General features: G+C 40.7%; 2 protein-coding genes across 2 annotated transcripts; both read right to left on the bottom strand.

The window, feature by feature from the left end:
- Nucleotides 1-102: 102 nt before the first annotated feature.
- Nucleotides 103-12520, bottom strand: arhgap22a (Rho GTPase activating protein 22a). The gene is made up of 11 exons (XM_010790970.1): nucleotides 12379-12520; nucleotides 12038-12136; nucleotides 8295-8491; nucleotides 7429-7516; nucleotides 5488-5616; nucleotides 4862-5072; nucleotides 4625-4757; nucleotides 4468-4541; nucleotides 3622-3743; nucleotides 2515-3502; nucleotides 103-2422 (listed from the first exon to the last, which is right to left on the bottom strand). The coding sequence occupies exons 2-11, from the start codon at nucleotides 12132-12134 to the stop codon at nucleotides 2203-2205; spliced, it is 2259 nt and encodes a 752-aa protein (XP_010789272.1). The 5' UTR covers nucleotides 12135-12136; nucleotides 12379-12520; the 3' UTR covers nucleotides 103-2202.
- A 460-nt stretch (nucleotides 12521-12980) lies between these two features.
- Nucleotides 12981-18746, bottom strand: LOC104962525 (palmitoyltransferase ZDHHC13). The gene is made up of 10 exons (XM_010790969.1): nucleotides 18456-18746; nucleotides 17539-17674; nucleotides 17281-17391; nucleotides 17065-17197; nucleotides 16502-16680; nucleotides 16258-16331; nucleotides 15956-16118; nucleotides 15791-15873; nucleotides 15250-15440; nucleotides 12981-14444 (listed from the first exon to the last, which is right to left on the bottom strand). Exons 1-10 carry the CDS (start codon nucleotides 18574-18576, stop codon nucleotides 13956-13958), a joined length of 1680 nt encoding a protein of 559 aa, XP_010789271.1. The 5' UTR covers nucleotides 18577-18746; the 3' UTR covers nucleotides 12981-13955.
- Between the last annotated feature and the right edge of the window lie 124 nt (nucleotides 18747-18870).

Here is an 18870-nt window from a genome sequence, read left to right as displayed (position 1 = left end):
CACACAAAAATCAACCTTTCCTCATCAGTGTGTGTGATGGGAGAGGGTTTAGGCCAATGGAACTTCTCATGTTAGTTTGTAGAGCTGAGCTTTTAATGTACAGTTTGTTTTTATTTCCCCTCCCCCTATACTACTGTAAATGACTGTGGTTTGAAATTGTATCATTATAACTGTATTTTTGCTGCAAAGAAGAGAGTATGTTTTGATGTGAATCTGTGATGTATGTGATGGAAGAGAGGGATTCGACTGTACTTTACTCATTGCTGTTTTTTTTGCTACTGCTACACAGTTGAAAACCACATTGTTAGCACTGCAATATTATGTTGAGTATATTTTTTGAATTGTTAATTTGGCATTTTTGTATTGTTTTGGGACATGTGAATGAATCTACACCAATTCTCTTTTTTAACAGTAGTCTATAGTGCACTTCATCTTGAATCAAAACGCAGATGAATGATTTTTTAAAAATATTTTCCCTCATCTTTCTTGTAGAAAGCGTCATTTGGTGTATCCACCTTATTTCTTAGTATTACGTCACCTCTGATTGTGTGCATCTTGACAAGCAGTCAAATGGTCTATTTCCCTGACACTGAATTTCTTTTTTACTATAGCATACTGTTAACTGACTGTATTTTAACTTATGTAGGTAGATGTAACTTGTAGGTGATGGTCTGTTGGATGAGGAACAACAGGGTGAATGTAAGTGAATAGAAATGTTGCTTAGTGAGGAGCAAGTGATTACTGTTAGCACTGTAACAATTTAATATAGTCCACTCCACTGGCTAGAATGAGTTCTGTATTTGGGACTGTCACCAGAAACTAAGTCTAAATCACTTTCAGACATTGGTCACAGCTGTCTGATATTTAACATGTTTAATTTAAGTGCCCTTACTCACTTCAATAATTTTTCAGTCCTCTTTGTTGCAGATGCTCCTCTCTTCTGTGGTGCGTCTTTCTGAGTTCTACCTCACATGCACACATGTTTTTTGAAGATGCATTATGTATATCACGGCACACATCATTGGAAAGAACACAAGATCCATATTTTTTCTTTATTTGCGTTATTTATTTATTTATTTATTTCAAGCTAGGAGGCGTCTATTGTATGTAATGTACATTTAATTCAGAACTACTATTTATATGCATTTTGTTTCATTTTCTTTTGTTTTTCTGTGCAATATACTTCATAGATTAATATAGTCAGTGATTGATCTGTACATTTTACTGGAAATGTATGTATGTTTTCTGAGGCTCAGGAAACTGCTACTTGCCATGGTAACCTTTGGATGTATATGATGGCTCAAATTCCCAACCTGTCCCTTTGCTCTTTTCATAGTTGGGCACTCCAGGCAGTGACCCATAGCATCAGCTCCCAGAATGCACTTTGGGGATTGTGACGCATGTCCTTACCCCTTTCTAGGCCACATCTCAACTGACTGTTGTGACTTCCTGTTTTTGTCATTTTCCTCTTCTCCATTTCCTCAAAAATAGAAAAAGATAGAATAGAATACGCATGAGTTTTCTCTGAGCAAATCTGGCTTTAGTGCAGGTACATTTAGAGGAAAGATGGGAATTCGGCACCACTTGGATGATGTTGCAGTCTTCTGATGGGTTGGCCAAATACTGACAGCAAAGAGCTAACCTGTTGTAGTGTGTTTAGATCAGGCCAGTTATGTAAAGTTAAGCCTTTTGATCTGAAATTGCCTCACTAACAGACCAATTATATACATCAGAAATGGAAACTGTCTACCTTCAACTCCAACAAATAAAAGAGTTGAATTTTTAACGTCTCATTGTTCTTTATTTTTAATGTCAAGTAAATGTTTCTCTAATGAGTTCTAATCAGGTTCTAATGGGAAATGAGGAGGGTGTGCATGGGAAGACTACCTCATATCATCAGAAAAGCCTTTTTTTTGGTTGCTGTTTTACAAACTTCGATAATACATATTAAGCTACATGACCTACAGTGTATAATAAGGAATTCTGCGGAATGATAAAATGCTTGCTTTGTCCAGAGGAGTTCTCGTTTGGCACCGGCACTGATCAGTGTAGGCACAAGACGGCTGTACTAAACAGGACACGATGGCTGCAGTAGTACTGCACTAGAGGTATTTGGTCTTCAAAGCTTTGGGGCTTACTGGTCTTCCAAGTAATCCAGCTCCTCCTCCTCTTATGGACCAGATGAAGGCAGGTTGGTCTGGGCTAGGTGGTCCGTGTTGCTCCTGTGGTCAGATCTCCAAGGGTTTTGAAGAACTCCTCCATCTCTTTCTGCAGGAGGTTGTTTCGGTTCTCTGCGTCTTGGTGTGCCCTCTCCGAGTTCCTGAGTCGGATCTCAAGCATTTGAAACTTCTTCTTCTCCTGGTCCAGCTCCTCCTCGAGGCGGTTGACTCGGGACTGGTACTTAGAACAAGACTCCTCCAACCTCAAAGAAGAGGAGAAGAAAAAGAAGAAGTCATAAATAAAAAAATATTGCTGGTTTATTTTTAAAATAAAATATCAGTGATTTATACTTACTTTCGAATGCAGGTTTCGTAGCTCGTCCTCTGTTTCTTCAGCTCCTGCTTGAGGTCAGTTAGCATGTTGGCGAGACCTTCATTTGTTCCTGTAATATCATCCTCAGTGCCGCTTGCAGTGTTATCCAGAGTACTTGTACTGTCCTTCACCTCTGTAGGGCTCTCTTTACCCTGTTCTAGTATTACTGCTTTTTCGCTTCCCTTTGGCTCGGCCAATGAGATCTCAAAGGACGTCCAGATTGAGGTGTCAGCAGGCAGGCTCAGACTGGAGGGGGCAACATTGTCATAGGCAGACAGTCTGTGGGATTGGTGGAGGCCTCTGTGAGACAGGGGTGTCTGAAGGCAGTCTTCATCAGAGTCTCTCTGTGTGTCCTTAAGAGGGAGAGTGGTCTCTTTCAGTGAGAGGGTTGAGTCCTTCAGGGTGTCTTTGAGTCTTTCACCAGATGAGGTGGTGCGCCTGTGAACTCGGAGGGACGACAGGCCATTCATCAGCCAGTTGCTCCCACCAGCTACTGACACATCCCCTGCAGACCCCCCTATTTTCCCCCTTTGCACCCCAGATGCTGTCCCCCCTTTGAGGGAGCACCTCCACGTGGGCAGGGCTTTAGACTGTTTACTGGGGCTCATAGCTACTTCATTTTCACCTTTCCCTTCAGTTTTGCCATCTGATTTTTCATCCCCTTTCACTTCTGTCTCACCCTTTGTCTTTTCTTCAATCTGACCATCCACAACCTTTTCTGATGTAATTGGGCTTGGTGCAGTTGGCTTACTTTCTGTTGAAGGGGTGGAAGATCGGTGTTCCTCTTCAGGGGCTTTGGAAGATGGGGGGTCATTGTTTTGTTGTGAGAGCCATTCTGCTTTGCCCCGTTGTGTTGGACTCTGCTGAGGCTTTGGGGGAATCTTGGCCTCAGTTTCCGGCTGCTCCCTTTGGTAAAGTTGTGTGTATTCACTTATCAGCACAGTCATGAGGTGCTGCACCTGGGAACTTCCTGTTTACAATGACAAATTACACACTTGCTTGACATTGTTCATGACATTATAAATATTGATTGTGAAGCAAGCTAGTGTCACAAGCTGCAGGTAAACATGTATTGGCATTATCACCAACCCTCCATCATGGTAACTGGATCCTCCACTCTGGGCCGAAGGATATTGGGTCCAAACACAGTGGCCAGATTCTGAACACTCATCTTATTCTCATTGGAGTGAGATTGAACCTCATCCAGAAACCTAAACCAGGAAGAACCAGAACTTATTAAAAAGATCATGCCACATCAATAAACCACTCATTCTTTCTTTCTAGAAAAAAGGAAACTGAGGAAAAGGAGGACTGAGTCCTGACTCTGGCTGGTGTGTGGGTTTAGCTGATGGTATTTAAATATGTGCAGAAGGCAGAGAAGACAGGAAATTATTCACACTCAGAGTCAATCAATGATGCCACTTCCGCTGATGACGAGGATGTGGGTGTAATGAATGACATTTCTTTTGTATGACAGACTGACACATCTTCAATCAAACAGTGAAAAGGACATAGCAGCAGGAACAAAACACTTCATAGTCACATCACTGAGGAATACACTGCCGCCAACCTTACCATTTGTACATTATTAGCTCACCCTGTGTTACCTTGTACTTGTAAGACTTTGTTTTTCTAGCATGCTTCCACAGTGACAGAAACCAACATTGAGAACATGCTCGAGTAGAATTGTATCCACGATTGCTACCTCACAAAATCATTTGAACTAAAATCATACTTTTAAAACACACAAGCCCTCGTTTACTTCAGTTCATTATGAATTTTCTCCAGTTTTAGTATCTTTGGTCATAGTGGAATATTTAAAAAAATAAATGAAGGTAACACTGCATAAATTATTGATATAAAAATGGTCATGTAAGGGGTGAAGTATTCCTTTAACAGCTACTGATATCAGACAACAAGACAGTATTGACTTACTTGCAGATGTATGTAAGGAGGTTGTAGTTGACCTGGGGAAGGGATTTCACTTGTTTGCCAAGCTCTATGATACCCTTAAACATACATAAGTCAAGTTTAATGCCAAGGCAACAGTTTGGAAATCAAGCAATAAATTGTTAAGTAGACATGTAACTACCATTGCTTTGTCCTTGGTAAGAATCTGAGCACAAGATAGAAACTGTGTGTATTTCGGGAATGGGATTATAGGCTCCGGAAGCTCCCGTATGTACAGCTTTAGCAGTGATGCCACTGTGTGGACATCTGTGGTACTGTAAAACACAGAGAGAGGGGACATAGATTAACGAATTCTTTCCAGCATGGATTATAAATTGGCATTCAGCTGTATATAAAATGCCCTCTCCCACTGCATCACCTGTCAAACACTGGCTTCTCGCCACGGTCGAAGGCATCCTGCAGCTCTCGAACATGATTGGTCTGTCCGGGGGCCCTGAAAAGGCCCTCCTCTTTGAGCCCATGTTCACGTATGAAACACGCACACTGTTCCACCAGCAAAGGGACCGGTCGCTGCGCCCCACACTGAGCCTCGTATAACATTGTCTCCTCTAGGTGCTGCCCGAAGACACCTGCAGCCACACAGCAAATGAACACCAATCATTAACCGCTCAGAAGGTTCTCTTAGGTGTACCCAAGAAGTCCAGTCTTTAAAGCATTAATAGTTGATTTGCATTATTATTGTAAGTAAGTGTTGTATGTGGACATGTGTTTTTGTGTGTATGCCGTTGCTGTAGGGAGAACATTTAGTACTCTAGGTACAATTATGAGGTTATTGAAGATTACTTAAGTATCCATGTTATGCTATTTTATGGATGGAATATTTTACTTGTTCTTTTATCCGATTCCACCACATTTATTTGACAGCTTTTAAAATACAACTCATTGTAAAAGACTTGTGGCTTTCCAAGATTTTGGAATTCTGATGTTATACATTGCTTTATTGGTACTTTAAGAAAATAATCTGGATACGTTTTAAGAACACACCTCCTCCAAGTGGAGCCCATATGACTCTACGTATGGCCCTGACCCAATCCTCCATGTCACTCTGGGAGTTGGCCATCAGCAGGAATGATTCGTGGCTTACTCCTGTTCGATCCTTTTCTCCAGCCCCCCCTGAAAACACAGACATATTTCATTACTTTCTGGATCAATAGGACAGAACGACAACTCAAAGCCTTCGTGCTGTGTGGTTTCATACACAAAACCACATTTAAATATACTTTGCGGTTCACAAGTGAATCATCTGTAAAAAAGTCAATTCTCCCAACTAGAACTATCAGTATTTTCAATAACCTTATTAGCTCCAGCACCCCTGTCAAGTACAAAGACGCAGCCATGCAGCTCTGCCTCACCGCCTCTGGCTGTCCACAGCTTGACATTACCCAGATGGACATTTGGGTTTGACATTTTAGTGTATTTCAGTTTAGCTTTAATAGGGATATGTGAAATCCTCTCCCTTTATGGGGTTTTGGGAAGAGGTGGAAGCACAGATGAAGATATTTAAAAAACTATGCTATACTTTGTTTGTACTGATGAAAACCTTATGACCACTTTCCAAAAGATAAGGACATTTGTGTATTTGGTAGGGGTTACTCTGTAGGGCATATATCAAAACCTACATTCATTACTAAGTCCTTCACTCTCCTGCATGGTGTGTTGTGTGTGTGTGAGAAATGACCCAGAAAGAGCAGTGTTCCCTGTGGACAGCAGCAAATGCACCATGCCTCTTTTTCTTTTCTCCTTCCATCCAGATCCTTTACCTCAGCATATTTTCAGCTGTAACATCAGTGTATTTCATCATTTTACCCCATTTACATTTACAGTTTGTGTGAAGACGCACACAAACATGCACACTCACAAAAAAGCCACATATATAATCAAAAACAATAACTGCAACAGCCAATTATTATAGGCAGTGCCACTATGCAGCACTGCAGTAGCTGCTAAATCTGCTGACATTCATGTATTTCTAAACCCAGGTAATGTGTAAGGTAAAGCCATAGAGGGAGATTTATGCAATACTTTCATCATTTCAATTGGCTTTCAAAAGTACCTCAATACAGTGGTGTTACAGTGTTTCTACAATGCATTAACCAAGCCTCCAAGCTAATACTTCCTACCATTTTAAATGGAAATCCCATCCTCATGGTGTAAGTAAACCTGGTAACGGCCCATGTTGAGCCCTTAAAAGAACGGATGCTTTCAGGTGAACCTCTGTTGATATAACCGTAGACGCTTTTCCATGACAGACAGAGAAACTACTATTAAAGCCAGTATTTATGCAAAAAGGCTCATATCTTTTAAATCTTAACATCTCCATCCAAGTACAACATTCTTTCTTTCTTTCTCTGGCCTTTGATCTTTCTGATACATACTGTACATGGTTCTGAGGGTAATCATGCCAACCCCGCACTGTCAAGAGCAGAGATGAATTAAGCTGTTGTTGAATCCTTGGGACACATGAAAATCACATCTTTTCTGCTGTTTTGCAAATGTTATGCAGCTTGTGACTTATATTGATTTACTTCTATTTTCCATCCATCACTTTGATTCGGGGCCAACACAGTTTACTCAGAGGATATGGCATGCTGTATTTACAGCATGATCCCAATTTCGAGCAACACTGAGACATACTTCCTGCGATTAACGGAACACTTGGTATTGAGATAATGTTCTAGTGGTTGTGGAAATGCCCTGATGTTGAAGTATTTGGGGACTTATCACATTATAAACACTGAAAACTCAAAATGTGTTCAAGTTTTTGTACTGGTGGGAGATGTATAACATATATAAGATGTGCTTTATAACACACAATTTTAACAAAACAAAAAAGTGTTTGTATGGCCCTTTAACAAAAGGTGTAGAGTAACTTGAACAAGACTCACGCACTTCCTTACAAGCAGAGTTGTCACCATGCCAACTCACCTGGAACAATTTCAAAAGGGTGGCGACCGGGCTCGTCCTGATTGGCAGGGAGCTCATTGACCTGACTGCACTGAAGAGGAATACAACCCTGCAGGAGAAAGGAGAGAAAGGTGTGAGAGAGGCAGAGAGAAAGACAGACTGACAGATGGGCAGGCAGGAGGAAAACACCTGTATCAACAGAACTCGTGGGCCAAACAGGATATAGATGAGTGGTTCTGGACTTAGACGTGAAGTGCATGTCAAACATTGTAGAGTTCTGAATACACTGAGCTCTGGGCATCCGTCCAAAAGAGGGATGTAATGATGATGGAGGGAGGGATGACTCAGGGAAACATCTCTTCATCTATTTATCCCTCTGCTGCTTCCTGTACTGTGCATCCTTCCAGCATATACTGTAGGGGGTCAATGGTCACTTACTAAGTGCTAATAGCAGAACCACAGGGCAGCTTGTTACCACATTATCAGTGTGTGTCAGGGCAATCACAACATACTATGACTTTAATGGAGAGTGTGGAGGGTCTTAAGGGTTTGAATGAATGTTTCTCCAACTATAGTATACAGCACCAACACATATACCGATTAGAGCATAGCTTTTAAACTCAGTGATGCATAATGCAGAAAACTCCTTCCTTTTACTTGAAGGCTACAACATGTATTTTGTCGCCTGCTTTAAAAGAATCAATAAGCTATTTTCAGAGTCAGGGAACACAAACTTCCTTGGGGAAATAATCAGATAAATTCATGAAGCTTGAATATGCATCACGCTTCTAACCAATATGATTAGAAACACAAGGCAGTGCAGCCTCTTAGGAAAACAGGTGTCAACAGGTAACTGTCTTGTGAATGTGTTATTTAGTGAGTGTCACCTGTGCCTTGGTTTCATCCTGGTCCTTGTAGAAATACAGAGCTTCGTTCCTCAGGACAAACCAACGCAGCTGCCAGTTTTTCATGATGCTCCGCTGTCTCTTTAGCCATCCTGCCTTCAGTGTTTTCTCCTGATCCAGAGGAGAGCAGGGCCTGGAGATCCGAGATAACTCTCCAAGCACCATGCTCTTAGACCGCGCTGCATGGACACACACATAGAGATAAAGAGACAGAAAGGAGAGTGTGAAGGATTACCAGCATCAGAAAGAGAAGGAGACAGAGAGAAATAAAGATAAAGATAGTTTCTTTGTTTGTTTTGATATTATTCTAAAATAATTCACCCGTTGACAATCCTGGATCATTATTCAGAGAAGTCTCTCTTGGATACAGCTAAGCCCACAGGCTTTACCATGCATCCAGATTTCCTCTTAAGTCAATCTACAGGGGCATGGCCTCCATTTTGCAGTGAATACATCCTGCTTTAAGATGAAATCCATTCGTCTATTCCATTACATTTCATCATGTGTTTCAGATATTATTAATATATCATTTCCACTGCGGTATGGAGAGGAGTTTTGTTTGGATCAGGCTGCGCTTTAACTGCTACAGAATGATTATAAGCATGGATTATATGTTAGCATATAGGTGCTAAATGTATAGAGAATAAACAGTGACAGTGGAGTGATCCCTGGGGAGTCATGGGGAGGGAGAGAGATAAACACAAGGCAGGAGGAGAGGAGAGTAAAATCAATGACTTATTTTTTCTTGTTAATTGCATCTTGCTTTCTGCTGAGGACAGCAGGGAAGGTATCTGCAAGGGCCTCGACTCAAATCTTTCTCCTGTTTCATCTCTCTCTCTGCTTATCAGCTAAAGCTCTATGTCTGGTTTCTCCATTTTATGTCTCTCCTTTCTGAATGTCCTTAATTTCCAGAGTCATGATTGCTGGAAAGAGACCACGTGAAACAGTCATTAATAAGACTGTATGACAGCAGGAGTAGGCGCAGCAGGATCGACTAATGTGGCAAGATGTGGTCATATACTGTTAATCTTTAAGAGGAACAACACCTGAGAGAGGAACTTATTTTTTAGTTTACTGTCAGCTAAAGATTATTGGTTGTACAATGATCAAACTGTTATCTTTAATTGATGTACTGTTTAATTAAAGTGCATTACATCAAAGGAATCCTTTACTAACTCTTACCATATCACAATACAATGATACTCAATGACAAGTCAAAGTGCCAAAAAACATTTGAAAAAATGTAAAAATGTAAGAAAATTGCTCCTATTGGTGTTTCACAGTAATAAGCTTATAGCTGTTAGCTACTGACGAATGAATGTGTTGGCTATATAATACTGTTGGCTGAGGTACAGCTGATTTGAACTAAGTTATATACTTTGGGTAGGTTAATCTGTAACAGTGCATAATATTTAAAAAAGGAAAATCATATGTTAGTACAAATCTTAACCAAATAAATCCACTGGAGTAAATATTTATCTTTGAATTGTAATGTAATAGTAGTAGTAATTATAGTAGTAGTAGTAGGCCTAGTAGTAGTAGTAGTAGTAGTAGTAGTAGTAGTAGTAGTAGTAGTAGTAGTAGTAGTAGTAGTATGAAGTAAAGCATAACATTGGAATACTTAAGTTATGTACATTGTCTACACTAACTAAATGTGCTTTGTGACATTCCACCACTGCAATATCAAAAGTGAATACTCATTATTATTTTACAGCAGAAAAAAGGGCCCAGTCAGTGTTACATTATATCACATGAATTATTAAGGATACATTACTGTAGCATTTTGCTGTAATGTATATCTGAAGTGGAGAAAAATTAAACTACTTTATTTACTGTTGGGCAATTAAATCAATTACACTGCTTCCCAATTTCAGATCATTATAGTTTTGATTATACACTTCTTATATCGTAAAGATGTCAAATGCATAGAAAAAAGCTGTTTATACCTCTGAAATGTAATAACACAGATGGCCTTCAGTGTAGTACCTTACAAATGTACTCTGCTTGAATTGAGATACGATGGTACATTGGTATTAACTTTTGAATATTCAATCCAAATGCTTTCTTACTACCAGAAAATTAATTACGTAATTAATTGGTATAATTAATCTTATTAGACTTTAACAAGTAGTTAGATCATTACATATAGTTTCCAACACAGATCCTAATGTTTTTAACTAACATATAAATGAGACCAGAATAATATTTTTCAATATTTACAATGAACTTGGTGTTGTATCAGTTTGAACAGGGTCTCTCTAAGGATATCATGAGGAAAAGGATTTAATGGTTTACAAACAACTTCCTGTAAGAGTCTATGATTGCTTCAGGATTCTGCTCTAGTATCTAAGCTTAAGTGCAGATCCAGCGCTGTGATGCTCTGTGATGCTGCATAAAAGGGTCAGAGCAGAGCAGAGAGCAGAGCTGGGAATCTAATCAAAGGAGGATACCATTACAGCAAATTAGAGATGGCAAGTGCACAAAACGTGGCAAGAAAACTGAAGCGGCTGCAATCTCCAACTGTGTTCATGAAGGAGAACGAAAAGCCATTTCTCCTCCCCATCACACACACACACACACACACACACACACACACACACACACACACACACACACACACACACACACACACACACACACACACACACACACACACTTCCAAGCACTTAACCACACAATCTCCACTTCCTCCCCTCCTTTCTTTCTTCTCACTCCCCCTGTCTGTCCCACTGGCCGGCGTACTGTTGTTCTCACATACCTAGAGCCCTGCCCACTCTCCCTCTCTCGCTCCCTCTCCTCAGCTATCCGTCTCTCTGCCTTCTGCTGCACACTCTCCATATCAATTTCTCACCGTCTATAAATATGTCTGGCTGTATGTCCTCTGTCTTGTCACCCATTTATTTACATTGGCTCCCACATCGCTCCACAGTCTCCACCATCCCTTCAGCTGTTTGCTCATGAAGATTTGATTATGGTCTCTTCTGTACCTGAAGTACAACCTCTGATCAATACATTTGATTTACTGACACCATTTATACCACTAAATGTTTGATGCAGAGTAAGTGTCCAAGTCTTGGTATTGTCAGTACCAATAATCCATGGCAGATGTTTGATACATATGGTATGCTTAAAACTGACAAAACTCCACTGTTCATATTTAGTATCCCGACTCATTCGGGCTAAGATTTATTGTCTGAGGGGAAATGCCACACTACTCAGTCACTCAGCAATCTGTGCGATGAAAGCCACAGCACTCAAGGGTGTGATGTTCTTGTTCCTATTCAGCCTGAAAGGGTTGCAGCGGATGTGTTAAAGCAGATGAATGCTGCAGTTCAAAAGGCTGGATGAGAATTAAAAAATGCAGTACGTGGACACTGCTGACTGAGCTTTCTCATCAGAAAAAATAACCTACTCAGCTTGCACATAACCATCAATGACAAATAGTCATGGTCATACACCTCATGATAAAGGCTTTATAAAGGAGTAGCGTACGCAAGTAGCAGGACATAACTTTGGGAAAGTAATTCTTTACATTTTCAGAATTTAAAGAGCTCGTACCCTGACAGATAGATATACAGCAATGTTGTAGAGACCAATATATAGCATACAATTATAGCATACATGTTTATTAGAGCTCAGAAAGTGGGATCAAAAGCAACACAATTGATGGCCACCTTGCTTGACACATTATAATTGTTTCAAAACAAACTTAAAAAGAACTTTACCTGCCCATTCCTTTGGTTTGCCGATGGTCGAAGGAGTCCTGGATGGTTTCATGGCAGTGAACCCGCTGCAAAGTGTATCCCTCTCCACTGGGGCCATTTCTAGCCTCAACAACACACACAGACACACTCAGGGTCTGAACAATGGCAATACTGACATCTCAGTCCTCTGCTTATTTGATAATCACTAAGAATCAAATCATATGACATTCACAAACCCAAAGAGAAGGGGCCACTATGGCTGCCATTAGTAACACAACAATGACGCACGCCTGAAATATGCTGATGTGAACAGACTCTTAAAGAAGGAAGGAAATAAAGACAGTCATGGTAGCATTACTTGCCATGTCATCTCGGATTGGCAGACCAGACGACTCAGAATCTGGAGCCAGACCCTCTGTGCTGCACACGAAAGGCTCACTCAGTCCCGAGCAGCTGCTGTGGTAGGTACTGCTTTATAGAGAAATAAAACACAGCTGTGCGATGTTCTCCCACTGTCCTCCTCTTCTGGATTTACCAATCCGTCTCTCACCAGGGAAGTGAGCTGCCTTGATGGAGAAGTGAAAACTGCTGACTTCTGTTTAAACAATATTATGAGTTTCTCCTTCAGATGTTGATACCGTCCATTTTTCAGGCAACACAGTGAAATTCAATGCTCTGTCTGATAGGGATTTGATGTGGAAAAGTCAATTAAAGTATCTAAGTACATTAACTCAGGCTGTCAACTTTTTTGACATACTTGAACTGAACTATTTCAACTTTTCCTTGTACTTTTCCTTCACTACCTTAATTTATTTATGTTTAACAAAGGAAATGTGTTAAGCTTATATGATATGATGCACTACTTTATTACTAATCGACTGAGGAGTAGACAAAGTATCTGAAAGTATCTTATGAAGACTTTTACTATTCACATGAAATAAAAGACAATCATTTTTTTTTTTTTATGTTTTTAATGGCAGATATTCGTGATGTATTTAATCAAGCATATCTTTTCATACACCATAAAAAACCGTCATGGCACAAATGAGGTTTCAGGAAATCAAAAGAAACTGTGAAACCACAGATACATTATGTTAGAACATATAAAATGTATTGGTATATTAACAAGTGGCAGCCAGTTATACAATACAATAACACTGATCCGGTAAAAGCACTCACAGGCTTACATGCACTCACTACAGCAGACACTAAATAATTTTGTGTGATGTAGCCACTCACAAAGTCCAGACACACCAGCCTCTGAGGGGTGTGGCGAACATCATCTATAATCTTGATATAGGGTCCTGAGGGACACAAAGGAAATGAGTGTGTTTAATTGAAAGCATGAAAAGATCTCATCAGTGAGAGCAGAGGAAGTGTCATGGCTCAGATGACTGGGAGCAGGTCAGAGAGGTAATGACATTATGTGAGGAACAAAGTCTAACAGTGCCCCTGATATTAACCATTATCACTAGCTAATCACAGGACCTGCTAATGTTATGAGACCTGTGAATGATGCTTTACACCATTGGGCAATTTTATTCAACATAACATAACAATCATTCATTCTGAGGCGTTCCCTGCTAAAACACAGTTTCGGAAGTATGCAGTTTTCACAGTACAATGTAAACCAACAAGTTAATTGTTATCTTAAAAGTATTCAGTGAGGTCTCTAAAACTAGGTGAACATCTAAACTCTAAGGGCTAGTTATCCACTTTAAGGACAAACCTGCCAACAAATCTACTCTAAAGCCTTTTGTGAATTTAAATAGATCATTGTGATATAAGCTTGTTTTACATTCAAGTACAACATGATATGGCATTACGGAGCCATTTATTCTAAAGAGGACATTATCAAGGTTGAATGCGCACAAGTGACGCTGTAAACTCAGAAGCAAGTGAGCGATGTAATGAGATAGCACAGTACAAACTGACAGTTTTAAATGTCTATGGAAGTTTTGTCCTCTCTCATTAGTCCGCTTCCCACCCGTCTTCGACCCTCCAGCAGAAACGACAGCACTATAGGCCAGCGCTGCGCTAGTGACCGCTGTTTTACTGAGCTTTCACTCTGTCCAAAGTAGGTAGTTGTTCCAGAGGAAACAGCATCAAACTGCTCTATGAGTAGCCATACCTCCCAAAGCAGCGTCACTGCATTCATAACCATCAGGGACACGACCCAGAACTCATCCCCTAACAATGTAAACCACGATGACCAGAGGTGGAAGCCGTCGTACTTCATTTCATACAGGTAACTTGTTGCCGTGGAAACAAAAAGAAGGTGGGCCATCAACATGGAGAGGATGAATAAGACGAAGAGGCGGTGGTTACCACGGCCGATGCAGCGGTTGAGGAACAGGCAGTGGTGGTCGTAGTCTGTGATGCACACGTCACACAGCTTGCAGTGTTTAGTGTAGTCAGGCTGGAATAACTACAGTACAAGGAGAGGAAAGACAGGGTGGGGAGGGGAGAGAAACATAGTTATTATATGATGTAGACCTTCATCTCTAGAGAATGTTGCACCCTAAACTTTATCAGAAACCTTTTTAAAAAGCATGGCACAGATTTGTGCTTCATTCCAACATTTCAGACAAATGTTGTATATTATTGTTATGGAAATCAATTGGCAGAGAACTAATGACCATACACGTTGTATCCCATTTAATTACGAAGCCCAAAGCCCCAAAGTCACATCATTATTGAATTAAGACATCTGAGCTGTTTGGAGAAACACACCAAGGCAAGACGTGCTTGGTGTACATTTCTGTAACATCCTGCTGTCTCTGCATATTGTATTTCCTGTTTTATTTTGAAAGACAAACCACTCGTTTTGCTTTAGTTCCTGCTGTGGTATGTCCAATGTCCTTGACTATCCTCCTATCATTAGCTGGGGTTATTGCAGCTGGATTAGGTTGCCCCCCTGTAACTCTGGCCAGGATGGTCAAAATCTGAATTTTTTGACTTATTATCTGTTTTTTGATATTGTGTCTACTCCCTGTCTGGACTTATCAACATGGTTTGGGCTGACCGCCTGGATATTACTTCCTGGTTCTACAGTAAAGATCTTTTTTGACTTCACTTTGTGTCTGTCTCTGCTTTTAAGTCTCTGTTGACCTCAAAACCGTTACATATTTTTGATCTAGACTGAAACGTATAACTACATGCATAGATACATATTGGGGCATAGGCAATATATCATGGCTCTCCCTGATCTATGACCAGTGTGAATGTCTTACCTCACAGTATGGACAGAACCTGTGAGGGCTCTCGTTGTTCTCCACCAGGTCAGCGATACAGGAGAACCGAGTATCTGCGTCTGCTCTTTCCAGTGTTCCAGGGTCCTGAGTCAGGATCTTACAGAACAAACCCAGGACAAGGGAGAAGTGCACCATTGACAGGTTGACCAGATTACTGGTCGGCCACACACATTCAAAAGGTTAAGGATGAACACTTTTATTATGCAAAATCCTTGATTACATTGTATATGTTTTGGAAAGCTAGAAAACTAGGAGGGTACTATCATGTTGACAGATTTCCTAATAAAGCTTGTCCAAAATAAAAATATGTAGAACTAAATGTTGGTCACAATGTTGGCACCATAATATTTATCCTGCAGGAATTTTTAAATTAAGGACGACATTTTAAAGCTAAAAGCACACAAGACAGAACTGCATCCCAACCACCATTGAGAACGTTTTGTCATACTTCTAGCAGGACAAGAAATAACACAAATATAAATAGGCATGAGACTCAACTTGAAACATTTGTTAAGGATATTAGGCATTATTCTTCCATAGAAGCAGACAAGGGAATGAATCAAGCCAGCTATGAGTGTTCCCAGGTAGACCGGGTTAGCTAGCCTAGAAGAAAAACAGATGGAGATATAACAAAGAATATGTATACTTCGTGATTCATATTTTATAATTAAAAGTTTTGTCAAACCTTTGGTATGTGGTCATGCGGTGGAACTGTGTGAAGATGCTTCTGGCCAGCCAGGGGAAGAGCAATGTGCATGTTATCCCCCCATAGCCTCGCAACACAGTCGCTATTATCAGGATGGTAGCTCCACTTAGGGTTGGAAATGACAGTGTCCAGCAATACAAAGCTGGTGAGAGAAGAAACAAAAACAACAACACATAAATACACACACAGCCCATGTTACAGTGCCATTATTAGCATCATCATAGTCAGCATCCTGGTTTTCATTGCTAAATGCATGATCAAATGTACACATTAATATTCACCATTGGACTCTTTGGGCTTGTGGTATTTTGGCTCCCTCATGTACCGAATGAGTAGCTTGTTGAGTTGCTGATGTCTAGAGAAAAGCAATACATGAATCAAAATCAGGATCCCAGGAGAAAGAAATCATCACGAAATGCGAACATACTGGAGATCTACTGCGGTACTGAGGAGTGTAACTATCGCATGCAGTGGTTGGCAGGTAGTCAGTGATTTTGCAGAGATTTCTAGAGACAGCAGGCTCACCTAAATGTTTTCCCCTGTCTGCTGAGATCCAGTGGTGTGAGGCCGCTGTTGTTCTTCAGATGGAGCATCCAGCAACCGGATCTCTGCATTAGTGTCCAACACACCTCCACACCGCCATGCTCTGCTGCAACATGGAGTGCTGTCGCTCCCTGCTGGTCAACTGCATCCACAGCACACCTCTGAGACACAAACAGAGGGTTGGGCTGCACAGTTGCTATAGTAAATCTGCTCTTGACCCACATTCACAAAAGCATCTGCAGAAAAAATTGATGTATATTTTGTCATTGTAAATGTTGATCGTACTGTAAATGTGTGGGATTGAAGACCAAAATAATGAGCAAAAATAGACTAAAAGCAGCTAACATTTGAGTAAAGTCACAGTACATTGTTGCATGGTAATCATCAGTGGGTGACACAGAAATAGCTACCCTTCCAAATCCTCTTTATGTGACTGAGTTAAACAGATATATATTGTAAATATAGCTTTAAAAATGTAAGACTGAGTTTTATCGTTTGTTGAATGAAGCATGTAGGTTAGTGATAATGCAAAGACTATAGCATACCTGGTCTCTGAGCAAATAACGGACCAGCTCTGTGTTGCCTGTGGATGAAGCCAGGTGAAGGGGCGTCACATGGTACATGTCTGTGTCTGAGAATCGGAACATTCCTGTCTCCAACAAAAATTGCACTGCAACACTGGGAAAGATAACCAACAGTTAGAGCATGATGACTATGAAGCAGACAAAAACCACTAAGTGTGACTTGTTTCCTCTACTCACATGCTGCCTCCAGAGACTGCATGATGCAGTGATGTCTTTTGCTGCAGGTCTATGAGGCGCAAATCAGCTCCATACTGCATCATTAGGTGTATGATAAAGATGTTCCCCTGCCTAATAGAAGTAAAGCAATTTTAATCACACTGTATCAAGCACAGAAGAAAATGCATTCAACTCACATCACATTATTGTCAACGTGAGGACCCAGGCATGTTTTTTTTAACATTAGACACCTATATACAGTATGCAACTACAACTCACCTGCAGGCAAAATGAAATGGTGTCTGTCCTGCGTTAGAATTCAGGTTAGGGTCAGCTCCATTATTAAGGAAAAAGTCAACCAAAGCACGGTTACCATTGAGGGCAGCGTAGTGGAGCGGGCTGAAACCACCCCAGCCTGGAAGAAGAGAAACACATGGTTATCACAGTTAGATTTGCAGGTATACAACACAAGCCTGGCATTAAAGCACAACCTGTCAGCCTGTTGATCCTCGAAACCCTGGGGTCAGAGTTTGGGTTCCTTTTGGCACAATGTGACTTTGTGCAGTGTTATTAAATGATCTGTCCATTTAGATCTGTGCTTGACCATCTCACAGTGGAGCTGCAGCAGGGTTAGGTTTCCCTTTGGTTGGGATTGTGACAAAAGTGTGAGTTAAAGACATTTGACCTAGGTATACAGTAGGCAAGGCAAGATCATTTATCACCTTTTAACACACGGCAATTCAAAGTATTTTACAAACATTTAAAAAAATGAATAGCATTAAGAAATAGTGGAGCAAACAAAACACATTATAAAATGGCATTCAAAATCAATAAACAAGCCAATATATGAAAACATTAAGAGCTAATAATGTGCTCCCACACATTCATGCGGCTTGCTATCATTGGACCCCATCATTAGTCACTTCATTCAATAACAAAAGGTATTTTAGTATTTATTACTATCAAGTATAGCATGTTTATCTCTTGGAAATCAATGTCATCAGCAGTTTTCTGGCTTTAAAATGGGGGAAATCAGGAAATACGATCGGATCAGTGACAGTTACAGGCTAATAACTGTAGGCTACACACAGGCTCACAGGAGCACAGAAGGAAACAGTGGCCTGTAGTTTCACACATATATGACGTTAATAAAAACAACAACACTGACCAGATCTCTTTATCTTATTGCAACTTACCTTGTTCCTTGAGAATTGATCGGTCATTTTCAACGAACTGTATACACTGTTCAATACTTCCCGTCTGTATACAGTCAAATATGTCTCCATCGCCATCCGAGTAAATAGGGATAGGATCCATTATGATGATGGGCGGACAGAGACGGCCCACTGTCACTTCCGCCGACTGCAAACGGCAACGGAAACACAAATCAGCTCTTGGGACGAAGCGCTACAACATCATAATGTAAAGTGAGAAGGTATATCATCTTTCGCTGCAGAGTAACGGGAATCTTTCATTGTGCAAAACTGATTGAGGCAGACCACGCCCTGGACACCTAATTGGCCGCATCAGGTCACATGGCCTTTGATGTCAGCGCGTCAACAAAACACGTGGTTCCTATAAATACGGTGTCTGCAGAGGCGATCTGGTAAT

Source organism: Notothenia coriiceps, unplaced genomic scaffold (genome assembly GCF_000735185.1).
Source record: "Notothenia coriiceps isolate Sejong01 unplaced genomic scaffold, NC01 NC01_scaffold00034934, whole genome shotgun sequence".
NCBI classification, from domain to species: Eukaryota; Metazoa; Chordata; class Actinopteri; order Perciformes; family Nototheniidae; genus Notothenia; species Notothenia coriiceps.
The sequence above is the reverse complement of the archived record's forward strand: the minus strand, read 5'-3'. Positions and strand labels throughout refer to the sequence as shown.

What these genes read in the sequence shown, in the direction of transcription:
- LOC104962525 (XM_010790969.1), bottom strand. Translation starts at nt 18,576, where the DNA reads ATGGATCCTATCCCTATTTACTCGGATGGCGATGGAGACATATTTGAC. An exon ending in GCAGTCTCTGGAGGCAGCAT is followed by an intron (nt 17,198 to 17,280) that starts GTGAGTAGAGGA and finishes TATCTTTCCCAG; the next exon opens with TGTTGCAGTGCAATTTTTGT. An exon ending in CAAGCCCAAAGAGTCCAATG is followed by an intron (nt 16,119 to 16,257) that starts GTGAATATTAAT and finishes TTCTCTCACCAG; the next exon opens with CTTTGTATTGCTGGACACTG.
- arhgap22a (XM_010790970.1), bottom strand. Translation starts at nt 12,134, where the DNA reads ATGGCCCCAGTGGAGAGGGATACACTTTGCAGCGGGTTCACTGCCATG. An exon ending in CAAACCAAAGGAATGGGCAG is followed by an intron (nt 8,492 to 12,037) that starts GTAAAGTTCTTT and finishes GTGTCCATGCAG; the next exon opens with CGCGGTCTAAGAGCATGGTG. An exon ending in TTACCAAGGACAAAGCAATG is followed by an intron (nt 4,542 to 4,624) that starts GTAGTTACATGT and finishes TGTATGTTTAAG; the next exon opens with GGTATCATAGAGCTTGGCAA.